Below are 27,315 nucleotides of genomic sequence, written 5' to 3'. Positions count from 1 at the left end.
AAAATATGTACAGGACATTAGTCCGCTGTATAGTCACATTAGCTTTATTATCAATGGATAATCATTCAAAATATGTACAGGACATTAGTCCGCTGTATAGTCACATTAACTTTATTATCAATGGATAATCATTCAAAATATGTACAGGACATTAGTCCGCTGTATAGTCACATTAACTTTATTATCAATGGATAATCATTCAAAATATGTACAGGACATTAGTCCGCTGTATAGTCACATTAACGTTATTATCAATAGAGATCATTCAAAATATGTACAGGACATTAGTCCGCTGTATAGTCACATTAACTTTATTATCAATGGATAATCATACAAAATATGTACAGGACATTAGTCCGCTGTATAGTCACATTAACTTTATTATCAATGGATAATCATTCAAAATATGTACAGGACATTAGTCCGCTGTATAGTCCTATTAACTTTATTATCAATGGATAATCATTCAAAATATGTACAGGACATTAGTCCGCTGTATAGTCACATTAACTTTATTATCAATAGAGATCATTCAAAATATGTACAGGACATTAGCCCGCTGTATAGTCACATTAACTTTATTATCATTAGAGAAGACACAAGATTATACTCATGAGAAGATAGGTGTTGAGGGAAGGGTTTGGTAGTTAGTCTGGGTTGACACAGGGGCATAACCAGTGTGATTTAAGGTAGGGTTTTAGTTTGCTTTTAAATAGGTTAGCTGAGGCTAGTGAGGTTAGGTGATTAGGGAGGCTGTTCCAGGTTTTACCCACTGTATTCGGGAACAATGCGTCACCAGCTGAATTATTGGATTTAGCCATTTGTACTGGTAATTTGTTAGAGGAGCGTAGGGTTTTGAGATTATTATAGGGGGTGATTAGGGTATTGAGTATTGGTGTATTTGTAGGTTGATACAGGATCTAATGGACTATTGTTAGTTGGTTGAAAAGTATTAGATTTGGCAATTGTAACCAGCCTAGTTGATTCGGATTGATAAAATGATGGGTCCTATAGGACGACCCAGCTGCAAATCTGGCAATATTATTGTAGGAGGTAGACAGTTTATTCAGGTTGCTTTTATATAATTTAGTGTAGATAGGAGAGGCATATAGCAGGGTGGAGATAAGCTGGGTATGGGCTATAGTGGTCTTGGCTAGTGGAGTCAGAACAATAAAGCTGGAATCCTTATTATAGAAAATGGTATTACAGTCTGAATAACTTTTAAGTCATATTAGACCTCAGGCTGAAATCAGACTAGGGAAAAACAAGCAGTCTTGATGTCTTCCTTAACACTACAAAGTAATACAGACTGACAATAACATTCCTTAGACCTGCTACTCAAATATTGTTAAGACATATAATACAAGAAGAACCTCCTGTTCTTTTTCATCTTTAATGGTATTTCATATTTTCTTAGCCACTCTCTACTCTGCCTCTGCATTATTGTTCATAAAAGCATATTTTTATGTTTTCTTCACTATCGGCCTGATCACTGCAGACCCTCAGACCCTCCACAGTCCTGCATTACCTGTGTTGTTACTTACTGAGTAGCCTTTTACCGAGAGTGACCCCAGCTTCTCAGTAAGTAGCTCCCTTTTAGTTGTAGCAGCACGGATCCAAGATAAGGGTTAGAGAACATTGGCTATCCTGTGGTAATTGTAAGACATTTTGACGTCCATAAGTATATACGAAGCTCAAAACATTTTATTATTTATTTATTTATTTATTTATTGCATTTGTTGGTGCCGAGTTGCCAGCCCAACACCCAACCTTCAGCAAAGGCACGCCCACTCACGCAAGTCTTTCAGAGGACACTCAACCGTGGGGAGGACATGCAGACTTCTGTGTGGAGTCTGCATGTCCTCCCCGCAGTCGAGTGGCCTCCGAAAGACATGCGTGAATGGGAGTGCCTTCGCTGAAGGGTGGGCATCAGACTGGCAACTCGGTACCATAAAAATTGACTGCCAATCATTAGCGGACCAGAGTTCCGCTGTGGCAACCCCTAACCGGGAAAAGCTGAAAAGACAAACAACAATTGCATTTGTTGACCGGGAAAGTCCACTGGGCCTAGAATGAGCCCATTTTCAGTTGAGGCCCGGGGAGAAAAGCTCCACAATAATTACATACAAAGATTTATAAAAGCATAACATATAACAAGGAATAATGATTAATACATTTATCTTGAATGAAAATAAAGAAAAAAAATAGAAATAATAAAAGGCATATATTCAAGTAACACAATATTAAATAAGTCTACAAGGTTCATAGCAGAAGGAATAAGTACAGAGTAAGGGAAGGATGAGATAGAAGGGTAAGGTGAGAAAAGTGTGGCTAAAGAAAAAGTGAGGCTAAAGAGACAGGAAGGCAGTGAATAGGTAGAGAGAGGTGAGGATGTGGTAGTACTAGAAATGTATTGGGGTGAAATCACCAGGGAGAGAAGTCATGAGGTGAAGTTGTGAGAAGGGGTACGGGAGCATAACCAGTGAGAGGAAAGATGTAGTTTGATGGATTTTTTAAAGGAGGTAGGATTGCTGATGAACAAACCCAGGAATCTGTCTAATAACAATGCTTTATAAGGGCAAATTGAATGCTTGTGAAAGTTAACAACTTTGTGTTGAGTTACAATATTTTCAGTTTCAATGACCAGGCTTATAAACAAATGAGGGGGATAGCCATGTGTGCAGCTGTGGCCCCAAGCCTGGACAATGTAGCCTTAAGCAAGTGGGAGGAGGAATTTGTACTACAAACTGAATACCGGACTTTTATGACCCGCTACCTTCACTTTATTGATGATGTATTCATAATCTGCCAAGGTGAGAAGTCTAAACTCACTGAGTTTATCCATTACATCAATAACGCCACCTCCTTCCTGAAATTTACCACTTCCATCAGCTTGGAGTCAGTGCATTTCTTTGATATGACTGTCAGTATTGATAAAGACAGAGGAAAATTAATTAGTAACATACAAGAAACCAACAAGAGTGAACTGCTTACTTCACAGAGATAGTATGCCTCCAGTAAAAACTAAGTGCAATGTAATAAAATCACATGGGATTACCACAGATTTGACCCCTTTTCTGAAAAATATGAATGATCTTGAAAATTATTTCTTAACCTGAGGATATGAATCAAACATATTGCATATGATCCTGGGTGCCATTAGGAGGTTATCACAGGTTCATAGGAGTTTACTAGGCTAATGGCTCTGAGGTATTTACAAGCCTAGCCAAGAGATTATCCCCAAAAAAAGAAACCTAAGTCAGCACCTGTCACCCCTGTCAATGAAGTACACAGGTGGAACCCCTGTGAAAAATTTGTGGTTTCCCATCCACTCATCAAGGTTGTGCTTGAAGAGAGTAAACGAGGTACTCTGTTTGACATGTATGGGAAGTCTATTCCAGAGATGGGGCAGCCTCTGGGAGGCAAACCTGTCTCTGTAGCAGATTTTGTTGATGTCGCATATTAGATTTAGGCCTTTTAAGTGGGTAGTGCATGAAGAGTTAGACTTATGGATATGGAGCATCTCTAGTAGGGCAGGTCTGATATTGTCTTGTAGGTGAGACACAGATCACCTGTGAGTAATCAGTATGATACCAAGTAGAGTGACAATGATTTGAGCCTGTCCACATAGGACAGGTGTTGAAGGCCATGGATTTTCTTTGTGAGGAATTTCTGTAGCCTTTCCAATTGGTGCAGGTGTTTGCAGAGGTACATACCAAAAGGGGCATTATACTCAATTATTGGCCTAATGAGGGAGGAGTACAGGCAGGTAATAACCTCCTTTTTTCTGGATGCAATCCCTTTAATTATGAGATGAACCAAGTTTACCCCAGGGTCATATCCAAGTCACCACTAGACAGGCAGGGCACACACAGTAAATTTATTATATTATAGGACCTTCATTGTGTCACTACTAGACAGAGGCACAGTATTCTAGATTTCTTCTGTATTTCTTTACATTTTTTTCCAGGGCATGGGGTGGGATTATCCCTACACCTCCCACTAGGCTTTACAATGCCCCAGGGGCAGATAGCCAGTGACAGCCATATGAAAAATAAAGGCTTTTCTGACCACTGCCGCTACATAATGGTCAAATGTAAGATTGTTGTCAACCTGAGTACCAAAGGTCTCTCATCACAGGTTGTGTGCTTGGGGGTTGCTGTTGATGTGGTAGTCAGTAGGAAACATGTTTTTGCTGAGTGGTATAATAATACATATTTTGTGTTTAACTTAAGGCCATGACTTTGGCACCAGTCATTTATTGCTGTGAGATCCTCTTGTAGTATGTTAACATCATCTGGAGAGTTAATTACAGCACCCAATTTACAGTCATCCACAAACTTAGTCAGCCACAGGCCTTTTGTCTTTACCTGGACCTCTGAGAAGTAGATGCCAAACAGTAGGGGTCCCAGGACAGATGCCTGGGGAACACCACTAGTAACAGGTCTGCTGTCAGAAGTGGAGACACCTGTTTTGATGTTGTGGGTGCTATCAGTAAGCTAGTTGGCCACCCACCTGATGAGATAGAGATTTATGCTAAGTTGTGTTAGCGTTTCAATGATGCCTGAGTGGGAGATTTCAAAGGCCTTGGTCAAGACAAGGTAAGCTGTATTTACAAACTTTCCCTCATCCAGGGCCTTGGTGACAGTCTCAAAGAAGTCAACCAGGTTCAGAAGTCAAGATCTGCACTTGATGAATCTGAACTGGGTGGGGTCAAGTGCTTGGAGTTTGCCTATGTCCTTATTTATGAGATCCATAATAATGCGCTGCATGGCTTTATAGATTAGACTTGTCAAGCTAATGGGGCAATAGTTTCCAGGATCAGTAGTAGCACCATCTTTCTGCAAAGGGATGACAATGCCAGTTCTCCACTCTGCTGGAATGAAGCCTGTACTTAGGCTGTGGTTGAATAGGATGGTCAGTGGTGAAGCCAGTTCTTGCTGGAGATGGTGAAGAATACAGCCTGGGATACTATCAGGTTCCATGGAAGCTGTGTTATTTGCCTTTGACAGGGCTTTTAACACTTGAATATGAAGATGTGAGGTTTGGGACAAGTATCTGGAATGTTGAATGGGCCTTTTGGGGGGACGGGGGATGAAGTTTGCACTGAACCTATCTGCTAGCAGGTTGGCTAAGATAGCATAATCATTGTAAATTATACCATTAACCATTAATTTGGAATAAACCTGGGCTTTGCCAAGGAGGTTTCAGACATAACTGAAGAAGGCTTTATGGTTTTCCTTTGTTTCAGAGGATAGTTTTTATTCATAATTGGGAGGTTTTCACTATTGATCTAATTTGCTTGTTGAGACTAAGGAGAGAGTTTTTCCAATTTGGAATTTGTTCCTTTCTACCCTTGGACATCAGTTTCTTCCTTTTGTTGCAAAGCCTGTTGATAGAGGACATCCACAGACAGGTCTGTCTTTCCTTGAGGAGCAGGTTTTAGTTCTGTTGGGTATGGCTGAGTCCATGCAGTTGTACAGGTGCTTGTATACTGCACTGGTGTACTGTTCAGCATAGTTGTCTGCATCCTCTGAGGGGGTGGTGGTGTGAAGCTACTGATACCCTCCTTTAGGAGAGTGGAGTCAGCTTTTGAGAAATTATTTAGCCTGGTTACGGCTGGGGGGGGGGGGGGGGTTGGATGGGACAGAGACTTCGAATGAGGCAAACCAATGATCTGATCTCAACAGGGAAGAACATACTATAGGAGTGATGCAGCAGTCACGCATGTTGGTAAGAATCAAGTCCGGAATGTTATCTCTTGTGAGGAATGAGACAAGCTGGTCTAGTGTGTTAGAACTGATGAAGTCAAGGAATCATTGGGTGAGCGCATTAGTGCAGTAATAGTTCACCCAGTCTATGGTGGGGTAGTTGAAGTCACCAAGGATCCGGGTGTTAGGGGGTAATGTGATGGAGTCAAGTATGTCCAGGTAGGAGGCGTGGGTGTCCTGAGTCATGGAGGGGGTCTATAGCTGGCTATAACTTGGATGGGTGTCTTGCCAACTGTCAGTTGCATCTGGAGTAGTTCTAGTGCTTCATGCTGGCAAACCAGTCTGGAGGTGTGCCTATCCTTAATGAAGATAGAAACCCATCCACCCTTAGTCTTCCTGAACACATTTTGTGGTTGGAATGTGTGGAATGAGGTATAGCCTTGTAAGGCAAGGGTGCTCTCCGCAGTCCTGAACCAAGTTTCCATGACTGCACAGACATCGGCATCTTCCAGTGCAAGGAGAGCCTCCAACAAGTGTATTCTCAGGTTAAGGCTCCTAGCATTAAGCAGCATGACCTTCAATTTGCTTTTTGACAGATCTTTTATGCTGAAACGTTTGTCTTTGGGACATTGCCTAAAAAAGGCACAATGGGGCGGCAAGAGCCTTGGTCAGGATCTAGAATCCCAAATTAGAGATTCTAAAACTAGCAATGACCGTATGTGGAATAGGCCTTTTGATAGAAGTACGCAATGAGGACACCCTACCCAAAAGAAGAGAAAAGTAAGGACAGTTACATTCTAACTTACACCTGGGATTTCAGTACAATTAAAGCCCATTATTAAGGAGAACTGGGCCATTATCACACTGACAATCAGCAGCTTGTAAGGGTTTGAGGAGATCACCCTACTTTTGTATATAAAAAAAGCAGAAGCATACATACTGCAGCTACGTGTAAAAGAAAAATAAGGAACAGCAGGATGACATGAGCGGTAAAATCTGTGGGTCACCTGACTGTACTTTCTGTGAATGCTTGATGGAGTGAGACTCACTTGAGATGGTGAAATCTTCAGCAGGTGGTAACTATAATAATGAAAAAGTTGTATTTAGGGCCATGTGTAATGACTGCCCTGCATTTCATGTGGATAAGCCTATGAATAAACTGAAAAGGAGGATTTCAAGTCACCTTTCTGACATCAGACATAAATGCCAGAGGAACACCTTATTCAAACACTTATTAGAGCACCCCAGACATTCTGGTTTTAAATTTATCATTTTGGACTGTGTGGAGATGGATGAGCTTGAAGGGGACATCAATGGTGTTTTGGGGAAAAAAGAATTATGGTGGCAGTTGAAATTAAATGCATTTGGAAAACCAGGACTTAACTATTATTGCCCTATAAAGAGCGTGTTAAATTTACATAAGCTACTACACAATCTGTAAAGGTTTTAAGGGAATTTTTGAGGAATATTTTTATGTACTAAAAATATACTAAATAATAACAAAAATGATGTGCATAATGTGTATAAAAATATATACATATTTAGTTACCTTAACCTCAGTTCTGCTTTGATTAGATTTATTGCATCACACCAGAGATTTAAACAGTGAATTCAAAATGCCGCTATTACCATGTAGTATTGGTTTAATCCCCCCATTTACCATACTCTTGCACACTCATGCACATACCTGCAAACTTCTCTACATTACTTGTTTACTTTATCCACTGTTTTCTGTATTTTTTATGTGTTTTTCCTGCTAGTTTTCATTGTATAAACACGTTTTTGGTGCTCTAAACATGGCACTTGTCATGACAGTTTTTTTTTGCAAATTACAAAGCACTGACAAAGTACATAAAAATACATTTTTTTCTGAGCTGGTAATAACTTAGTTTTTTATGCACACAAATACACATGGATGGATATTTACTAGAATTAGACAGGTGTATTTTTATATTTAAAGTGCAGCCGCGGTGGTGCAGCGATAGCGTTTTTGCCTCATAGCAAGAGGTTCTCCCAATCGATTCTTGGCTGGAGCGCCTTCTGTGTGGAGTCTGCATGTCCTCCCTGTGGTCGAGTGGTGTTCGAAAGACATGCATAGAATGGGCGTGCCTTCGTTGAAGGTTGGGTGTTGGGCTGGCACCTTGGCACTGTAAAAATCTACTGACAATCATTAGTGGACCGGAGTTCCGCTGTGGCAACCCCTAACCGGGTGAAGCCGAAAGAAGAAGAGCAACAACATTTTTATATTTATAGTGTTCTGGTTTGATTATGTTTATGGTTAGATAGCTATGTGTTTTTCTTCATTTTAGTTCTTGTCACAGACCTGACAAAGGCTTTATTGCATTAGTTAGCCAAAAGTGATTTTAGCTAAAAGTCTTTTTATGTATATGTTATTTTTTCTTAATACCTGATCTTGGAATGTGAGTTGCAAACAGATAGGTAGTTTTTTCCATAACTAGGAATTAGTTTGATCTAATCAGTAGTAGTGTGTGGGGGTGTACTTGCTGTTCTAAAATGCACTTTTACTGCCCTGTTTATATTGTTTGCCATGAATAGGCTGGTTTAAAATTTAACAATATGTATATTTTCCACAACTACTTCTAAGTGTATAAAAGCTGATATGTTTAACATTTTTTAAATATTTCGGTATTTTTTTGTTACTGAGAATCGCTTCTGTGTGACAAAATAAGGCTTGTTGCTTTGGAACACTACCTGGGGTTCATGATTTTTGGAAATTATTGTGACTGAGTTCATCAATGAAATTTTAAGACCACTAGTTTCTCTGTAATATAAGAAGCTCATTTACAAGCCAGCATTTCTAAATTTGGGAGGGGGTGAGTTCAATAACCACTGTATTATGAAAGCACAGTGGTAATACAAATTAAATCAGGGTGAAAAAATCAAAGCCTGTTGTGTGGATAGTAAGGAACTTTTGTCCTCATACAGAAAGATATTTCAAAGTGTATTTTCTTTAACATTCAGATTTTCAGCTCACAGCTGGCCATTTACACTTCATGATTTTTAGGAAAAAATTTGGAAAATGCAACACCTATCAGTGTAACCATACCTCTCAACTGTCCAGATTTTCACCTCATATTTTCAGTCTGTTCCTCATAAAATTTATAGTTTTCCTGGTAAACCACTGAGGACTGAAGTCACTATATAATGACATACATTTCGGTTTCAAATTTTTGTATCTTTCAGAAAATACATGCTAACACAAATCCTCTTTCTAGCAATTTTATAAGAAAAAAAATTAAAATTTGTCCCAATTTTTGGGCCTTTGCTCCCCATTATGTTAAGCGTTGTCCAGATTTCCTGCAATCTAAGGCTGAGATGTATGAGTGTAACATCTATTTTTAAGAAGGAAAGCAGTAAGCCAGCTGTTCAGAACCTAGGAAAGCATTTTTTGGTCCTCAACTTTAGGTTGAACAGGGTACCCAGTCTGGGGACTGTCGTTACCGCTCAACCTCTTAGTGCACGAAATCTGGACAACGCTAAAATAACGGGGGAGGCAAAGACATAAGAATATGGACAGACTTTAAATATCACTCATACAAATTTAGAAACTTGCTAAAATAACATTATTTATGTTTGCATCCATCTTTTGAAGGGTATGAATTCTGAAACTCAAATGTATATCATTATTTAGTGACTTCAAGTCCTTATTGATTTGCCAGAAAACCACATATTTTATTTCTCTCCTGGTCTGGATCCCATGCCTCTGACAGAGGCCAACAGTAAATATTCCCTGACTAATATGACCCCCGTCTAAACCTTTAGCAATCTCCTAACTAACATACCCGTCCAAATAGATGCCCATGTTACATGTTGACACAATTTGGTTGTGTTGTGCGCCTAGGCTTATAAAGGCTCTGGTGGCCATTAGCCTAGTATATACCTATGACCTTAAAGCAACAGACCAAAAATATGAGGCAAAAATCTGGACATTCTGTAAACCTCTGGACAGTATGTAACTGCTCAGGATGTGAAATGACCTAGCTGGCTCTGATAAGAGACATACTTTGTGAGGTTTGTAATTCATTTAAGAATTGATCATGGTGTTACTGAATTTACAGACAATAAGCAAGCTTAAAAACAGTTTCATTCTTAAAATAAAGTCCTTTAAACGTAGCTGCTAAGTGAAGAAGTTATCCAAACTGTTGCATAACAACTTTTCTCTAGAGATTCAACTCATGATCAGTGTTGGGAAGGCAAGAGTGTATTGAGTTTAGTGGCTTGAACTGGTCATTTCAAATTCCATCTGAGAGATATTAATTTTGAAGTTCAGTATTCAAAATGATATTGTGCAACACTGAACTTTCAGTCATAACAAAATTAAATTAAAAATACAAGCTATAGCCACATTCATTGACAATTTAAGAGCTAAGTGGTAGGTTAGACTTCATCTGACTTCACCACATAGTTTATCAGATTTTCAGAATGGATTGTTACAAATTTGAGAAACCAGTCAATGATAAATGCTTGAATGTTGATTATCAGTGAATGAACAACTTTCAGAGGAGAAAAGGGTTTAAAGAATAATCTAAAATTCTGCTACTAACCTGAGATTTTCTCCCTTTTCACTACATTTATAATGCAGCTTATCCTGAAGACCTGATACAAAGTCCTTCAGATGAACCATTTCTAATACTTTCCAGATTTCTTCATCAGAGTGGCGATGAAATGGATCCAAGTTCATCCTCAGAGAACCAGAAAACAGCACAGGATCCTAATGAACAAAATGGTAAAGAAATCAAGGAAAAGAAGTCATGTAATGTCATGTAATGTCATGTAATGTCATATAATATGCACTGGACTTATAGGGTACAGGTGCAGGGACAGCTGTTCTTGGAGGAAATTCTTGTTCACACGTGATGGCATGAAAGCTATAATACTGACAGGCCATTTAGGGAAAAGGACACAGCATTCTAAGGACTGAAGCAATCAATGATAATAAACCAGCTGTGGCTTTAGGAAAAAAAGTATTTAGCAGTCTGTCTGTACCCTCATTTTCATTAATCATGGCCACGGGAAGTGACTATAAATATAATGTCACAGAAAGAGGCACTGCAAATGGAATTTCTCTACAGGTTGCCTGGGTTTGATGTCCATGACAGTGTGAAGAACTTAATAAACGGAGAACTCCTCAGAGTGTTCACTGTTCTTTTGGATCAAAAGGAAAGAAACAGGACAGTATGAACACCTTATAAGGATGTTCCCTGAGTAACTCCTGTTGGAGTTTTCCATGGCAAAGCCAACAGGAAAAAAGCCCCAGGACCTACCGCAAGACACACTTGGAGAGATGACGCTTCCCAGTTGGTATGAAAATGTTTGGGAAGCTGAAATCTGCAACTTTGGAAAGGAATGTATGGTCATGCCTATATAGTCCATAGCCATTGTAACCCCCATGAAAAAACTGGATAAAAGTGAAAGTTCCGGTGCTGTAGTCTCTTGTGTTCTGTGCATCATCATGAGTAGTCCCCTTATCCCCATTTTTACATGGTGTCACATCAAAATCAGTCAATGTCTTGTAAATCCAAAGTAGTCCTTATGAACATGCCATAAGACCCTTACAAAAATTTTGCTCCTCAGTGTGTGTGTGTGTGTGTGTGTGTGTGTGTGTGTGTGTGTGTGTGTGTGTGTGTGTGTGTGTGTGTGTGTGCGCGCGTGTGTAGACATATATATCTACAAACACTTATTACATATTAAGAACATTAATCAGGATGTGGGCACAGCCAGCCAGGCTTGCACCACAGAAAACAATAATATATTTGGAATCTGGAAACCTTATGCTGGAAGCACACCATTCTGGGGTTGGTTTATTTATTGCTTAAGATAACTGCAATTGCCCAATGTCCATTTTCTGCCATGACCTGATGCAATAATTATAAAATCATTAAGAATATGTAAAGAGAGCTTATTTACAAGTGTTACGCTCACATAAACACTGCAGCTCTAAAAACTAAGCACTCACTGTGCAATACACCCTTTAGTACAAACAGTCTATATTAAATAGGCAGACTGTTTGGGGCATATATGACGGTGTAATTTGTTAGTGCATCCTTTGACTTTTATACACACAGAATATAGCATTGTTTATTTATCTGTATGTTTGTTAAGGGGGAGGCACTGATCTGAATATATCATATTCACAGTTCGCTTAGTGCAAGTTAAACACATAAGCAAATAACAACATTAACAACTAATGCAAATATTACCAAACAAGTCCAAGTAATAAACATACAGTCCAGTCAGTTGTGTTGATAATTAATTGATACAATCCTGATTAGCTTTAGCAAGGATGGAAATGTACAAAATTTAGAAAGTGCCAGAAGGACTTCGTTCAAAGTAATTTCAGGCAGGGAGGTATAATAGGGAATGTGGTGGCACAAGGCAGAGGTGGACATTGGAATAGAATTCATCCTCAAAAATATTAGCAATGTCCTTGGTGTTATAAAAGGAGGTCCCATCAGAGATATGTTCAAAAAAGAACTCTTGGTTACTTCTAAGCTTTATAATATAGTTAAAGAAAGCCTTATAACTGTCTAGAAATAATGGCAAACCTTAGTTCATAGATGGCATTGCAATTCCTAATGGTAAATTTGAATTGCTTTTATAATGATGAAGTGGATATCTTTTATAGAGAAATAGACTTTTCTTTTTTCATATAAAGTTTATTAATGTGGTAGTTCCACCATAAAATATGGGTTTGGTTTTTAACATGGAGTTATGCTTATATTGGACTGGTACGGATCCCTCAGTACATCTAAGATAAAGTAAAATTCAAAGAAGTAGCCAGCAGTGTCAGGTACAATGTTTGTTGGAGAGCTACGTCATTTGTTGTAATCAATAAAATAAGTAAATGTATGTAACTGGTTTTGGAGTAATTCCTGAATGCAAAGGAGTTATTAGAGATTGTGTTTCAGGGAGACGGCACAGTGAGATGGTCAGACTTGAATACAGACGGGGTGACAAGTTGGGTGGAGCAATTGGGGGAAACATTTCTAAGGAAATCATTGACAATTAACACATCTGAAGGGGAGGTGGACAATCTGGTCAAGTGCACTAACATTTATGAAGTCTGGAAATCTCTTGGCATTTCAGTTTCTGGTGATATATGCTTTCTAGATTAAACATGAATATTTGAAGTCACCACAAAGAAAGGCATTTGATTCAATGGTTAACTTCTCTAACTGCTTAAAGTACTTTGTATTCTCCAAAGGTATGATAAATAGAGCACTATAACAGTCTGTAATTTGATAGTTAAGTTTATTGAATATAACCAGGGCTTCAGTTAGTTCCATATTTGTAACTTGCATAATCTGTAAAAAGACAGTGAAGATACAAATAAATAAAAATGCCTCCAACAGTTGTCAGTGGATGTGAAAATCTAATGGGCATTGTGTCCTAGAATTGTGGCAGTGCTATTGGTGCACTGGAACCACAGACATCCTTTCTTCTGAGGGACTGTGACACTGGTCCACCTTGGTGTTCCCCCTCATCCTCCCCACTCCAGCTGCAGAAGATGTCCATGCCACTAATTCAACCTGGGTCACTTGGACCTTTACCCTTCTGAGCAACCAGGGCTGACTACTTCATATGACTTTTACTAAATTCTGTTTGCAAATGTTGCTTTCTGCATACATGGAAATTGCACATCCAGTTCTTGTAAATATTTTAATTAAAATGTGGTTCAAACTTTAAGTTCAGCACATTCTTCACATAATGATAATTTTTCAGCCATCATGTCATCAAATGGACTATACAGAGCTAGTGGATACAATACTATCACCTAACCCTTCAAAATGTAATGTTTGGTCACATGAATACCATTCCATTTGTACTTATGGGTTTACCATGATTAGTTAGGTGATTAAGTGTTAAACAGGTGTGTGTACTAAATTTTTGGTTTTTGAGTTTTTTAAAGTAGCTTTATTTGTAGTCTAACCACTATAAAAAGTGACTTCAACTAGTCAATAAAAGAGCTTCAATGATCGGATCTAAATTCAACAAACTATTTTCCTGAGTGACTTTAAATACTCTGCTGTATTTTTGTGCCGTGGTAGATTTCTGCATTTAGAGCTGATTTACCAAGAAATCTCCTGATGAGAGAAGGAATGCTGCAGCTGTTCTGGGCGAACTAGTTATCAGCTACAAGGGTGGTGTGTTTTTTAATCAGCCTACATGTTCTGGTTTGTTTGTTTAAACTCAGTGTGTCTGCAGACATTATCAACAAAACGGGGTCACTGAACTGACAAGTAAAGCTTTTAAGGCATCAAGGCTGAACCAGCACCTTTGTTAACATCTTAGTTATATGTGACACTATAGTCAAACACACAGATGCACAACTCACTAGGCTGGGCAAAGAAAGACAGGGTCACAGTTAACTGCCTCTCAGGTGCCAGAATTTACAGTGTCACTAAGGCCCTCAAGTCCTTTTACCCAAAGTGCACATATGAGCTGCTTATTACACATGTGGGAGTGAATGACTTGCGACACCCCATCTTGGATTATTTGAAGAAAGGCATGATGGAGGTCTCCAAATATGTGTCTAAAATTGCTGGGAAACTCATATTGGGCAGTATCCTACCATCACCAAGAATGTCACAACACAAACATAACCCTACCATCACCAAGAACGATACCATAATGCAATCAAAAGACAACTGACTTTAATTATTGACTTAGCTATTGGTGTCATTTGAAGGAGATCTGATATATATCAGCCCAGGAGGATATGATTCAAAACCCCAGCTGTCTTGTTAGGGGTGGCCTGCACTTATGTCCTTATCGCTTCCATATATGGGCCAGGACATTTTCTTCCCCTATAGTGCCTTTTTAAGGTAGAGTCAGTCTACCAAAACTAGCTACATAGTCAGTCAAAATCAATACAATATAAAGATGGCGCTCCTCAATGCTAGAAGCCTAAACAAGAAATGTCACTTCTTATAGACATTCCCGTCTCTAACAAATATAGATATCTGCATAGTTACTGAAACATGGTTTCAGAACAGCTAAAGCGTCTCCGACGTCCAGGGTTTCAAAGTCTACCACTCCTTCAGACTCAGCACTGAAGTGACGGTGCAATTAGAGGGGGTGTGCATATTCCTAGGAAGCCAATCACCTCCATTATCATACTGCATCACACTCAACTACAGTACCCTGCCCATGCCACCTGCAGCCCATGAGGCATATATAAACAAGCAGACAGACAACCCCCCCCCATTGAACCTAACACTATCGTCTAGGGAGGCTTCAACTATCCTTCCATTAACTGGGAAATGTACACACCACAAATAAGTATACACAGAGACTCCTGGACTTCATTAATGCTATCTCTTCAAACCAACTAGTTCAATATTGGTTCTCTCCAATAATGCCCCCCGTACTCATCAACTACGGTTACATTACTGGTTAGCTGTAATGCTCTTTTGTTAACACTCACCATGAGGGGGAAGTCTGGTTACTACAAAACCCTTCTGTCTTTACAGATGGTTAGCTCCAATCATCTTTTGTTAACACTCACCGTGAGGGTGAAGCCTGGTTACTACAAAACCCTTCTGTGTTTACAGATAATGAAAAGCTGCTCCAGCTAACCGATGACCTGATGGAACCCTCCTCAGCTCATTCATTCCATCACATACAGGCCAACAACTATGGATAACTTCTATATACACCTTAACGTATGGACTGATGTGTCAGTTCACATAAGACACAAATACAATGCCAAATTCAAGAGTAAAACCCGATGGTGGAACCCTAGTGCAAGCTATACAATAAGAGGAAGAAACTCATAGCCTATAAGAGCAAACGTAATACCCAACCATTTAGAGCTGAACTCAAAAAGATCAGCAAAGAGATGAAATGCAAAAGCAAATACTCCAAAATTAAGTATGGGTTGAAAATTGCAACCTATTCTAAGGACAACCACAAAGCATTCTTCAGCTATGTCAGAAGTCTCAGAAGTAACATAATCCAGCTATGCATGGAGCTAACACATAACAATAACATAACACATACTCATTCAATGAAGGCACAACCAGCATAGTAGTAGGCAAATTCAGCTCAGTCTTTACTTTCCTATCTCCCTTAACTTTCTCTAACATATTAGCCAACACATCACCCACTCTAATCACTTCCAAGCAAGTCCTGAGTGCTCTCTTTGAGGCCAGAATCACTAGTTGCATGGGCCCTGATGGCGTGTCAGGCTGCCGTCTTGTTAGCACCAGACACTGTCTCATAGACTCACTACTAAGCTTATTAAATCTCGCTTCTTCACTGGATTCATACCAGAGGTGTGAAGAATTGCTGTAGTCATCCGCCCTCCACTACCAATCCAGGAAAATGCAGATCTATAAGCCTCAGCAACCTTACCTGTAAGCAATAAGACACATCATTATGGAACACATTAACAAGGCAGTCTGCAAGTCCAGAGCCCAAGCCATTTTGGGTTTGTTAAAGGCAAATCCTGTCCCCTGAAGCTGGTGGGCTTCTTTTAACAAGTCAGTGGTGCATTTGATGCAGGCAAGTCATTTCACACTGCCTACCTGGACCTGGCCATTGCCTTTGATAACACCTCACTTTCTGGCATTATTGATAAATTAGTGAGACTAAATGTAAACCCCTGTATTACTCACTGGATAGCAGAATGGTTTACTGACACAACCTTATCTATTAGTGTTGGAGGAACAGTCTCATCAAAGTAAATAGTTACCAGTGATGTCATCAAAGGGAGTAGTTACCAGTGATGTCATCAAAGTGAGTAGTTACCAGTGATGACTCCAAGGATCAGTCCTAGGACCACTTTTCTTCAGTATTTACTTCTCTGATGTCAAGACAGACAATAAGAGCCTGTGGCTGACAAAGTTTGTAGATGATTACAAATTCGGAGCTGTCAAACTCCCCATCTGACTTTCAGATTCTCCAGGATGGCATAACACACACCAAGAAATGGTCCCTGGGCCATGGCCTTAAACAAAATGTGAAGAAATGCAGTATCATGTCCTTTGGCAAACTGGGGCACCCATTGACCTACCACAGAGATGGCACCTTTTGAACACCAACTCAGTCTTTCATTGATAATGAGTTGTCCTTTGATCACCATGTATTCACTGATGTTAGAAAATATTTTTAAATAGCCAAACTGATCACTACTGGTATATTTTCTAGGTCAAAGGAAGTTATCCTAATCTATTCCTCCCTTATTAGACCCTTACTACAGGACAATACCCACTTCACTATGTACTTGTCTGAGCATGTGACCCAGTTTCACAGATTGCAGTGTTTCCTCACTAACAAAATCAAGGGTATGGCTTCCTTCTGCTACACAGATTGCCTTTCTTTTCTGTTTCCTACAGACTCTTTTACAGGGACCTCTGTAAAGCCTGCAGTACCGCAAAGGATCCAGTCCTATGCAACCCTTGTTAGATCCACAAAGCAAATAAAACCCTAAAGACTTTCTCTACATATCCAGACTTCCACTGAAACATAAACATGACCTGCTGACAAGATGGATCTGTCTCACAGAAAATCCCACTTTTGTGGACGAGACTTTCATTGGGTGCAAAGCAAAGTAACTCTCTGACCCGCTTTAAGCACAGCCTGGATGAATGGCTTGGCAATCACAAATACACCCCAGGTCTGGCCCCACAAGCCCTCATTGAAAGGGGTTAAAACTAGATATTTATTATTCATGTCTATGGGTAAGTACGATTTAGGATGATGTTGCTAGGCTACAAATGGTCCACTGGAACAGTAGCCTATTATTAACCTATGAACCTGTGAACATCTGGGTAACTATCTTGCCAAACTTAAGTGTTGTTTAGGAACAATGACTTCACTATAGCATAGCCTGAATTCACTGCAGTGTTATACACATCGTTCCAAAACAATTGTAAAGTTAAATCCAACATCAAGTTTATAACCTACAGTTTTGACAACAACTGTGCTTATGCACACAATGTGAGCAGAAAGGTTTTAGTTCTTTACACATTGTTTTCATTGTGAAAAATATGTAAATGACAAACATGCTGCAGTTACACACCTGGGGAATGACTGTCATTTTGGATCTGAGCTCATGAAGACCACTGTCCATGATGTTCACTCCATCTATCAAAATTTGACCTTTAGATGGTTCCCAGAGTCTGAACAAGCCCACTGTCAGGGAAGACTTCCCAGCTCCTGTTCTGCCAACTATGCCAATCTGAGGAATAAAAGGTAAGTTTGGTTAGAAATTAATTTTTGAGTTTGCTAAGATGTATATAAGAATCCTTCTGAGATGTGATTCTTTATTTCTAGTCATGTATTTTTGCTTTGATTCTGCATTATTACAGTATGCCATAGTATAATGATGACAAATCAGTCTGTGTGTCTTATCTCTTTTTCTTTCTTCGTCTTTTCCTTATTGCAAGTAATTAAGTAATTTACGCTTCTGCCTCTTACCTTTCATTCTCTATTCCTGTGCTCAGTTGTATACAGACCCTTCTCTGCTGCAAAATCTTCTGTCATTTCATTATTAAAACAATCTTTTCTAGGTAAGTATGTTAAATAGTAACCTGGTAACATTAAGGTATATTCATTTTATGTTCGAATATACCTTTTCAGGGGGATTTGGTCATTAGGATTCTATAACGCACATCTGTTGAGCCACCCATTATGTTATGGAAACTGGCCAATGGCAGCACAGCCATGCTTTACATGAAAAGCCATGGATTACAATTTATTTAATTTTAATAGCTATTTTATCTCACTGACACCAGTGGCCATTTTCTTGGAAATACAAAGTAACGTACTGACTTCGGAAATACAAAGTAACGTACTGACTTACTCGTGATTACACTATAAAAAACAGGGGCTACACTTATGCAAGTTTCAGCTTTGTAGCCTAGAACCTTAACAAACATGCTGTACTTCTTACAGGGATCTCTTTGTTTAGTAATTGTGAAATATTGCTTCATCTAAGTAAACCCATGAGTGTAAGGGCATTTATTTTACCTATACCCATGGACACCTGGGTTCTGTAAGTGAATCTGACATCAGAAGGTAGGCTGGAACAGGTAGGATATAGCAACCAATTTTGTTCCTTTCCTTCCTGAGATTGCAGGGCTGACCCAAGACATAAGCCTGGGGAATATAGCAACCTGCAGGGGTACTCCTATATATCTCCAGTTTTGTTTTAAATTACATGGACAAGGAATGCAGGCACATATTTAAACTACTGTGTGACAAAACACATAGGAAGTACTGAAGATAATTTTACAGACCTGGGTAAATATTGGACCTTTCAGCACCAGTGAGTGCTAGTGATACCCTGCTGATGACTTACTACCAAAACAGTGCCGATATGGGCACACCGATAAAGATGAATAGTGAGGAAGATGATCACACGGCTGGAGAAAGTAACAACTGTTGGGAGACAGGAACAAAACACATCTGAGCCTGTGGTGAAAAACATACATTTTTTACCAAAATATTCCTTTGCTTACCTTTTCTTTACTGTTTATTACAATAGTGATCTTCTCCAAAGCCCAGTTTAAACTTGTTCTGTAACGTAATCCATAATCTTCAAACTTGATTTTCCCTTCAAGTGGCCAGGTTGTAGATATGGGACTATCATTCAGTGTCCAAGGAGCCTGTTGGTAGACATAATCTACTTCATTAATCATAGCTTTTATTAGCAATAGCAGACAGCATGCACAGTAATACGTAAAACTTAGCTATCTTCTTTCTACTCAATACAATTTTCCTTGTCTAGAAATTGAATCTGAGTAATGGATCTTTTTTTCATTTATGCTAGACATTTCTGGTGGAAAATCTTATTGTCAGAATGCTTTTATTTGATAAGCATATTCCCTCCACTGCCTAAAATAATACAGAGAAAATATGCTTTTGAGGTGCAGATTTATTACAGAATAGAACAAAAAGCATAATAGCAAATTGCGCAAAAAGCAAATTTAAGAAAAGTGATTTGTCCAGTTTTTCTACATTCACAGGTCTTCATTGGAGGCCCCCTTCAAATGATCAAAGTTTCAAAACTTTGAAAGTTCTAAATGGAGATTGCCATGCAGCACGGAACAGGAAATTGACCATTGTCATCAATGTAGTGTGAACTCAGAGTTGGTATATTTAATTAGGTGGAGGTGTGGGGGATGCAGGAGGGATCCCCCCTTGAAAAACATAAAATAAATTTGTTTTTGTTTTTATTTTTTATTTGATGTTCAAAGTTTTAAAACTTCGATCATATGGTCCTTGGCCATATGATGTTCAAAGTTTTGAAACTTCGATCATCTGAAGTAGACCTCTTTCATCACAGTTGTAAAACAACTAAAACGTGCATTGGAATATCAACTGGCAGCCTTAATTTGTAACCAGAAGAAGGATTTGCAGTTGCTAACACAGGAAAGATTCAATATTGCTATTTGGATAGTGGTTTCACTAATGCTGTTTTCTAAAAAGTTGACTGATACAGAAATTCTAAATAAGTAAAACAGCAACACTGATAACCTCCTTACCACTGGTACATGAACTACAGCAAGAGATTGTCTGATCCTGTGGGGGCATCTTTTGGAATTTGTTCAAAGGGAGGTTCAATATTTTTATATTAAATCTGTTTGAATTAAAAATGTAAGTTCATAGGTTCATAGGTTCATAGGTTTACACTAGGCTATCTGCCCTAGGGCATTTATAAGCCTAGCCAGAGTGTGTTTGGCTTTCGCCACCCATTTTAAATTAATTTTGTGATGCCCTTTTTCGAGGTTAGTATACTGTGCCTCTGTCTAACAGTGACACAGAAGTGATACCCGGGGTAAACCTAAGATCTCCCATCCACTCATCAAGATTCCTCTTGAAGAGAGTCAATGAGGGACTCTGCCTAACCTGGACTGGGATTTTATTCCAGAGTGAAGGGAGCCTCTGGGTTATGAATCTGTCCCTCCAACATGTCCTATTTATTTCAGTGCTGAGGTTCAAGTCTCTCAAGCGCGTAGCTCGATGGGATTTGGATTTTCTGAGGTGCAGCATGTCCATTAATTCCGGGTTGGACATGGCTTTATATGTCAGGCACAGCTTGTCTCTGAGCAGGCAGTATGCCACTGAGTAGAGCTGGAGTTTCCTTAACCAGGCAGCATATGGCATCTGTTTGAGCCCTTTGATCCTCTTGGTGAGGTACTTTTGGGGTCTTTCCAGTTGCTGCAGGTGTCTGGTAAGGTACATCCCAAAAGGGGCATTGTACTCAATTATGGGCCTGATGAGGGATGAGTAAAGAGGCACAATGACCTCCCCTGATCTAGATGTGAATCCCTTCATGATTAGGTGGGCTATATAAAATGTTTTTCTAACCACTTTGGCCACGTGGTTGTCAAACGAGAGATTGCTATCAACTTGGGTCCCCAGGTCCCTAATTACTTCTTCTGTACTTAATGGATTACCACCTATGTGGTAATCTGTGGGCACTTTGTTTTTGCCAAAGGGGATGACTATACACTTTTTGGCATTTAGCTTGAGGCCATGGCTCTGGCACCAGTTGTCTGTTTCTATGAGGCCCTTTTGGAGGATGCTTGTGTTGGCTGGAGAGTCGATTATGGCGCCCAGTTTGCAGTCATCTGCGAATTTGGTCAGCCACAGTCCTTCCGTGTTGGCCTGTACCTCCGAGAAATATATACCGAACAAGAGAAGTCCCAGGACTGAGCCTTGTGGGACACCACTTGTAACTGGTTTGGAGTCTGACGTGGCTCAAGCAATTCTAACCATGTAGGTTCTGTCCTTGAGCCAGTTTGCAACCCATCTAGTGACATAGGGGTTTATATTTAAGCTGGTGAGCTTATCTATAATGCCCAAGTGGGGTATTGTATCAAAGGCTTTTGCGAGGTCCAGGTAGGCTGTGAGGACCACCTTCCCCTCATCAATGGCCTTGGTGACTGTTTCAAAGAAATCGGCCAGGTTTAAGATGCAGGATCTGCCCTTAACAAAGCCAAACTGGGTAGGATCCAGTGTCTGTAGGTCCCCAATATCTTTATTTATGAGGTCCATGATGAGCCTTTCCATAGCTTTGCAGACCAAGCTAGTCAGGCTTATGGGGCGATAGTTTCCAGGATCCGTTGAGGCACCACCTTTGTGGAGAGGGACCACTGTTGCTGTATGCCACTCTTTGGGTACATATACTGTAGTAAGGCTGAGATTGAACAGTAGTTTTATGTTTGGGTTTAGCTCTTCTTGGAGTTCATGTAGGATGCAGCCCGGGACACCGTCTGGTCTCGTTGATACAGTGTTTTTTGCTTTGGAGAGGGCGGCTCTTACCTGAGCATCTGAGATGTCAGGGGGGCAGCACTCTGCTGGGATAGATATTTGCCCTTTTGTTGGGGGGGGGGGTTTGTGCTGAACCTGTCAGTTAGGATGTTTGGATTCGGTGTATTTTCTGTCATTTTGGACTAATTCTGAGCATAATTCCCACCCAGGTTCCTAACATAACTGAAGAAAGCCTTGTGATTATCCTTAGTGTCCTGTGCAATTTTTCTCTCGAAGCTGGCTTTAGACGATTTTATGAGTGCCCATAGTTTTTTGCTAATACTGATCAGAGATGCCTTCCCTTTTTGGGATTTTGCTCTATCATGTAGTAGCTTCCTCCTTCTATTGTATAGTTTGTTTATGGCTGGGGTCCACCAGACAGGACATCTGCCTTTGGAGGATGGGGTCTTGGTTTTATTTGGGATTGCATGATCCATGCATTCCGGAAGGTGTTCATAGAATGTGTTTATAAAGGATTCTGCGGTCTGGGCCGTATTTTCCACAGGCCCGGGGGCTTTGAAGGATTCCACCTCGGTTTTGAGGAGTGTAAAATTTGCTTTAGAGAAGTTTTTCACTGTGGTTTTCTGGGCAGGGGGTGGGATCGGGATGTGAATATCCAGTGAGATTAGTTTATGGTCTGATCTTACCAGTGAGGGATACACTTCTGGTCTGGAGCATAGAGTCCCCATGTTGGTGATGATCAGGTCCAGTATGTTTTCCCCTCTTGTGGGAGTGGTAACAAGTTGTTCCATAGCATTTGAGTTTATAAATTCTAGGAACCTTTGGGCTAGGGTGCTGGAGCTAGATTAATGCTCCCAGTCTATGTTTGGGTAGATGAAGTCACCCAATATAATGGTGTTTGGAGAGACCTTCATATTTTCCAGTGTTCTCAGGAAGGCCAAGTGGGGTTCCTGGGTTTGGGAGGGAGGTCTGCAGCAGGCTATAAACTGGAAGGCAGTTTTACCCACTGTTAGTTGCACATGGATAGTCTCTGTTGCTTCATGCTGTGCCACCAACCTGGAGGTGTGAGTATCTTTGACGAATATTGATACTCCTTCTCCTTTTGTGGTTTGGTCTAAGTTTTGGGGCCGAAAAGCATGGTATGAGGTATAACCTGGTAGTGGTGGGGTGCACTCGGGAGCCTTGAGCCAGGTTTCTGTTACTGCACAGATATCAATGTTCTCCATGCTAAGGAGAGTTTTGAGGGTGTGCATCTTGAGGTTTAGACTTCTGGCGTTGAGTAGCATTACTCTTAGTTTCTTATCCCTTGTGATACCTATGGAGGTGGGTTTGTCTTTTGAGCCTTGCCTAAAAAGGCACTATGGGGGTAGCAAGAGCCTTTGCCAATATCCGAAAGCCCAGGGGTGACAGGTGCAAGCCGTCCATAGTGAAGCATCATGGCTTGTCAAGCATGTCATCCCAGGCTGACAGGCATTGAATCCCCTGTGAATGACACAAATACTTAAGCCAATTGTTGAATTTGATCATATTGTCTTCATATTGTGGCATCATTCTTGGTGAGGGTAAGATGCTACTCAAGGTCAGGGTCATACCGGCCTGGGCTACATGCTCAGAGAGCTCCTCTATGTCTCTTTTCATGTAGTCCAGGGAGGTACGTCTCAGGTAATTCACACCAGCATGGACAATGACTGAGTCATATTTGTACTTGCCTTGGAGTGACCTGAGTGCTTGTGTTATATGGTGGATCCTAGCAGCCGACAGGCAGCTCACCATGACCTTCTCCTTGTTCAGCCTGTTGAGCGGGACGTCAGTGTGCCTGACGACAGAGTCACCTATTACAAGTGTATCAGGTGTGTTGTTTAGCCTTAAGGGCTGTGACTGTTCGGCACACTGGCTTTGTGAGCTATGTGTTGCACGTGTTTTGCTTTGGGGTAGCGGTTGCTTGGGTGTCTGCTTTGGAGGTCTCTGCTGCTTAGGCAGATTTTTATTTAGAGCCTCCGAGTATGTTTTTGTGTGTTTATGTGTTTGGTTTGTTGTCGTGGTAGGTCTATGTGAGACTGGAATTGTAGTGAGTGTGGTTTCCTTCTCCTCCTGACTGGTTATGCCAGTACTGAGTTGAGAGAGCTTAGCCTCCAGTTTGGCTCTATGGTTGCATCTCTCACATGTGTTGGAATTTGTTGGGAGGAGGAGAGGGTTGTCTGTGTACATGAGGCAGTTGTAACATTGCCTCAAGATTCCCAGATTCACCAGCTGGACCGGAGAGGAGATTGACAACTGACCTTTGGACATGCTAGAATAGTATTGGGAATTCCTTTATAATTTAAAAAAGGACCAATGGGGAACAAGGTACTCAAGGGGAGTTTGTGAGGGTGTAGTGCTTTTAATTTTTTAGTGCTGACTTATATAATTGCTTTAGTGAGCAAGTGCCAGGTAACTTAAATGCAATGTGTTACACGTAACTTAAATGCAAAAATGACAAACAGTAACTTTTTTTCAAGTGAAACAAGGAAATAAGTACAGTAAGCAATGCAGATATCTTTAGGGATCCACAGAAGTGCTGAAAAGCCGCATTTTAGGTGGAATTAGCGTTTCAGGGAAAAAACAAACAAAGCTAGATTCAGCAGGCCTGAATCTAGTCTATGCTACAGAAAACAAGGTGTACCAATTTCAGTAAGAAACAGTTCAAATATGCAGGCACTATAAGCCTTTAACCAGAAATTCCCAGCTCACAAGGGCAGAGTCCAGCCTCTCCTCCCACAAGAGTGCAGACCACGAACCTTCTTAATGTAAAATAACTGGCCTGAAGCCCAAGTGCTTAAACCAGAACTAATACACTTTTAGAATAACAGACACTGAGCCCTCAATCAGCAATTCCCAACTTAGAAGGATGTAAGCTACCTGTCCTGCCACCACAGTGCAGGCCACAAACCTTCTTAATGTAAAACAACTGGACTGAAGCCCAAGTGCTTAATCCAAAAGACTTAGAATGATAGCTACACTTTAATCAAGTTACTACCAAGCAGTAATAAATACAATTGAATACTTTAAAGAATGCCTGGATTAGTGCTCAAGTTATACAAACAAAGCTAGATTCGGCAGGCCTGGATCTAGTCTATGCTACAGCAAACGAGGTGGTGCATAACAGGGTGGGAAGGGAGTCCGTGTGGTGATTGAGAATTTATAGTGAAATATCTGGAAAACTGCAAATTTTTTAGGAAGAGCAAAACATGCAAATGGAACCTGTGAACATTATAGTAACTGGAATGGAGTGTTTAGTGGCAAAATTATGATCTGCTAAAAGGTTTACCTCATTCCAGAATTGTTTTTCTTTACCTGTTAATGATTTTTGTTTATATTTGAGATAGTTAATGTTATAACTTCCAATGTTTTTGTCTAGATTATGAAGTGGAATTAAACTTTGTTTTGTTTCTGTTTATACCTAGCTTCATCCCTAAAAGGAAGAAGGGTTTTTAGCTCTTTTATTAACCATTGTGATTTGTTAGCTTTATAAAGCCTAGACATTACTGGAAAGATCGGGGTGGGAGTGTAAGTGTGTGTGTGTGTGGGGGGGGGGGGGGGGTAAGGCTTGTAGCTGCAGTGTTAGGCTCTTGCTTGAGTAATGGTGACCAATCTAGTAAACAGGTTGGGATTTTAAGTTATGTTAAGGTTTTGGGTCTGTAGGAAATTTGTTTAAGGGGATGTTTTACTGTTATGATCAAATTTTAAAAGAAATGAGACTATGATCAATAAAGGAAGGGTGTATATAAAAGGAGGAAATGTTTGCTGGATGGCTGGTACTTAGAATGTTGAAAATCTGATTTTGGCTTGTGATGGGTTGATTCCTGGATCAATTGAATAAAAATAAGGTCATCCAAGAATTAAGTGATGCTATTTGAGCAGGAGTTCAAGAGATTTAGGTTAAAGTTACTCAGAATTAGTAGATGTTTGTAGAGATAAACTAAAACTGGGGTTGGTAGGTAAGTGTCTCATAGATGGAGAAGGTTTTTATTAGCAAATGTAATTTTTATAAGAAGTTATTTGGGGTATGGGTCTGATATAGTGTTAGGCTGAGACATTATTTTAATGTTTAAATATGACATATAAAAGGAAGGTTCTACCACCATTTCTGTTACTAGGGCATTGCAAATTACTAGCTTAGTAAAAGAAGCTCTAAGAATTGTAATTTAGATGTACGAATATCTATCTATCTATATATATATATATATATATATATATATATATATATATATATAAATATATATATATATATATATATATATATATATATATTTATATATATATATATATATATATATATATATATATATATATATACACATATATATATATGTGTGTGTGTGTGTGCGCGTGTGTATATGGGTCTACTTCAGAACTTTGAAACCTGAGATCATCGAAGACCACATCATCGAGACGAAATAAATAAAAAAACACTTTATCAACAGACTGGACCAATGATGACCTTCAGGTGGGGGCTATGCCCCTCACACACCCCAATGTGGGGGTGTGACCCCACACCTCCCAACTAAATATACCAACTCTAAGATCGCACTACATTTGGGAAAAGGGCAGTGTTCACCTTCATGGCCAATAGGTTACTTACCCTGGGAAGATCCTCATTGATCTGGTCTGTCGATGAAGTGGGTTTTCATTTATTTCGTATCAGTGATGTGGTCTTTGATGATCTCTAGGTTCGATATTCTCAGGTAGACCCATATATATATATATATATATATATATATATATATATATATATATACACGTATACATACACACACACACACACACACACACACACATACGCTCGTGCGTGCGCACACACATACATACATACATACACACATGCATTTAATAGTCCTAATTTCTACTGCAGCTCTAAAAAGGCTAGGATGAAAGTACTTCTGAGCAGATACAGTCACCACCAAATGCTACTTATCTCTCCAATGGTTCAACTTCTCATTATGTTTAAATGGTGTAAAAACTGGAGTGTCTACATTCAGAAAGAAATAATGACCGCCAGATTAGGCTTACCTCACCTGCTAATTTTTTTGCGTTGGACTCAATGCAGACATTTTCTGAAACACATCATTGTGGCATAACATTTCTTTGCTAAATGATCAGCCATTGGGAGGTAAAATACATATTTCTCATGTCTTCCAGGTTTGGCAGGCAGTAAATTATTCTCAGCTGCATGGCATTCTAATACTTAGATGAGCTTGGGATAGCACCCCCATTACTTACTATAGGGTAATTTGGTTTACTAGCCTATATCCACCTGTGATATCACCTGCTCGTCAGAGAGAGAAATCATTGTTTGAATTAAGCAAGGTAAGAGAAGCAA

General features: G+C 39.8%; 1 protein-coding gene across 1 annotated transcript in view; it reads right to left on the bottom strand.

The window, feature by feature from the left end:
* LOC122816398 (multidrug resistance-associated protein 1-like) overlaps positions 1 to 27,315 on the bottom strand; it is a 786,965-nt gene that overhangs the window by 19,577 nt on the left and 740,073 nt on the right. Inside the window, exons 27-29 of the mRNA XM_044089156.1 lie at positions 19,199 to 19,345; positions 17,758 to 17,916; positions 10,277 to 10,443 (exon numbers count right to left, since the gene is read on the bottom strand). Of these exons, the coding sequence (XP_043945091.1) occupies positions 10,277 to 10,443; positions 17,758 to 17,916; positions 19,199 to 19,345 (473 nt within the window). The remainder of the gene's footprint in view (positions 1 to 10,276; positions 10,444 to 17,757; positions 17,917 to 19,198; positions 19,346 to 27,315) is intronic.

The sequence above is a fragment of the Protopterus annectens genome, chromosome 12.part0, assembly GCF_019279795.1.
Source record: "Protopterus annectens isolate FY-2018-M chromosome 12.part0, PAN1.0, whole genome shotgun sequence".
In the NCBI taxonomy this organism is placed as follows: domain Eukaryota; kingdom Metazoa; phylum Chordata; order Ceratodontiformes; family Protopteridae; genus Protopterus; species Protopterus annectens.
This window is presented reverse-complemented; position numbering and strand designations above follow the sequence as displayed.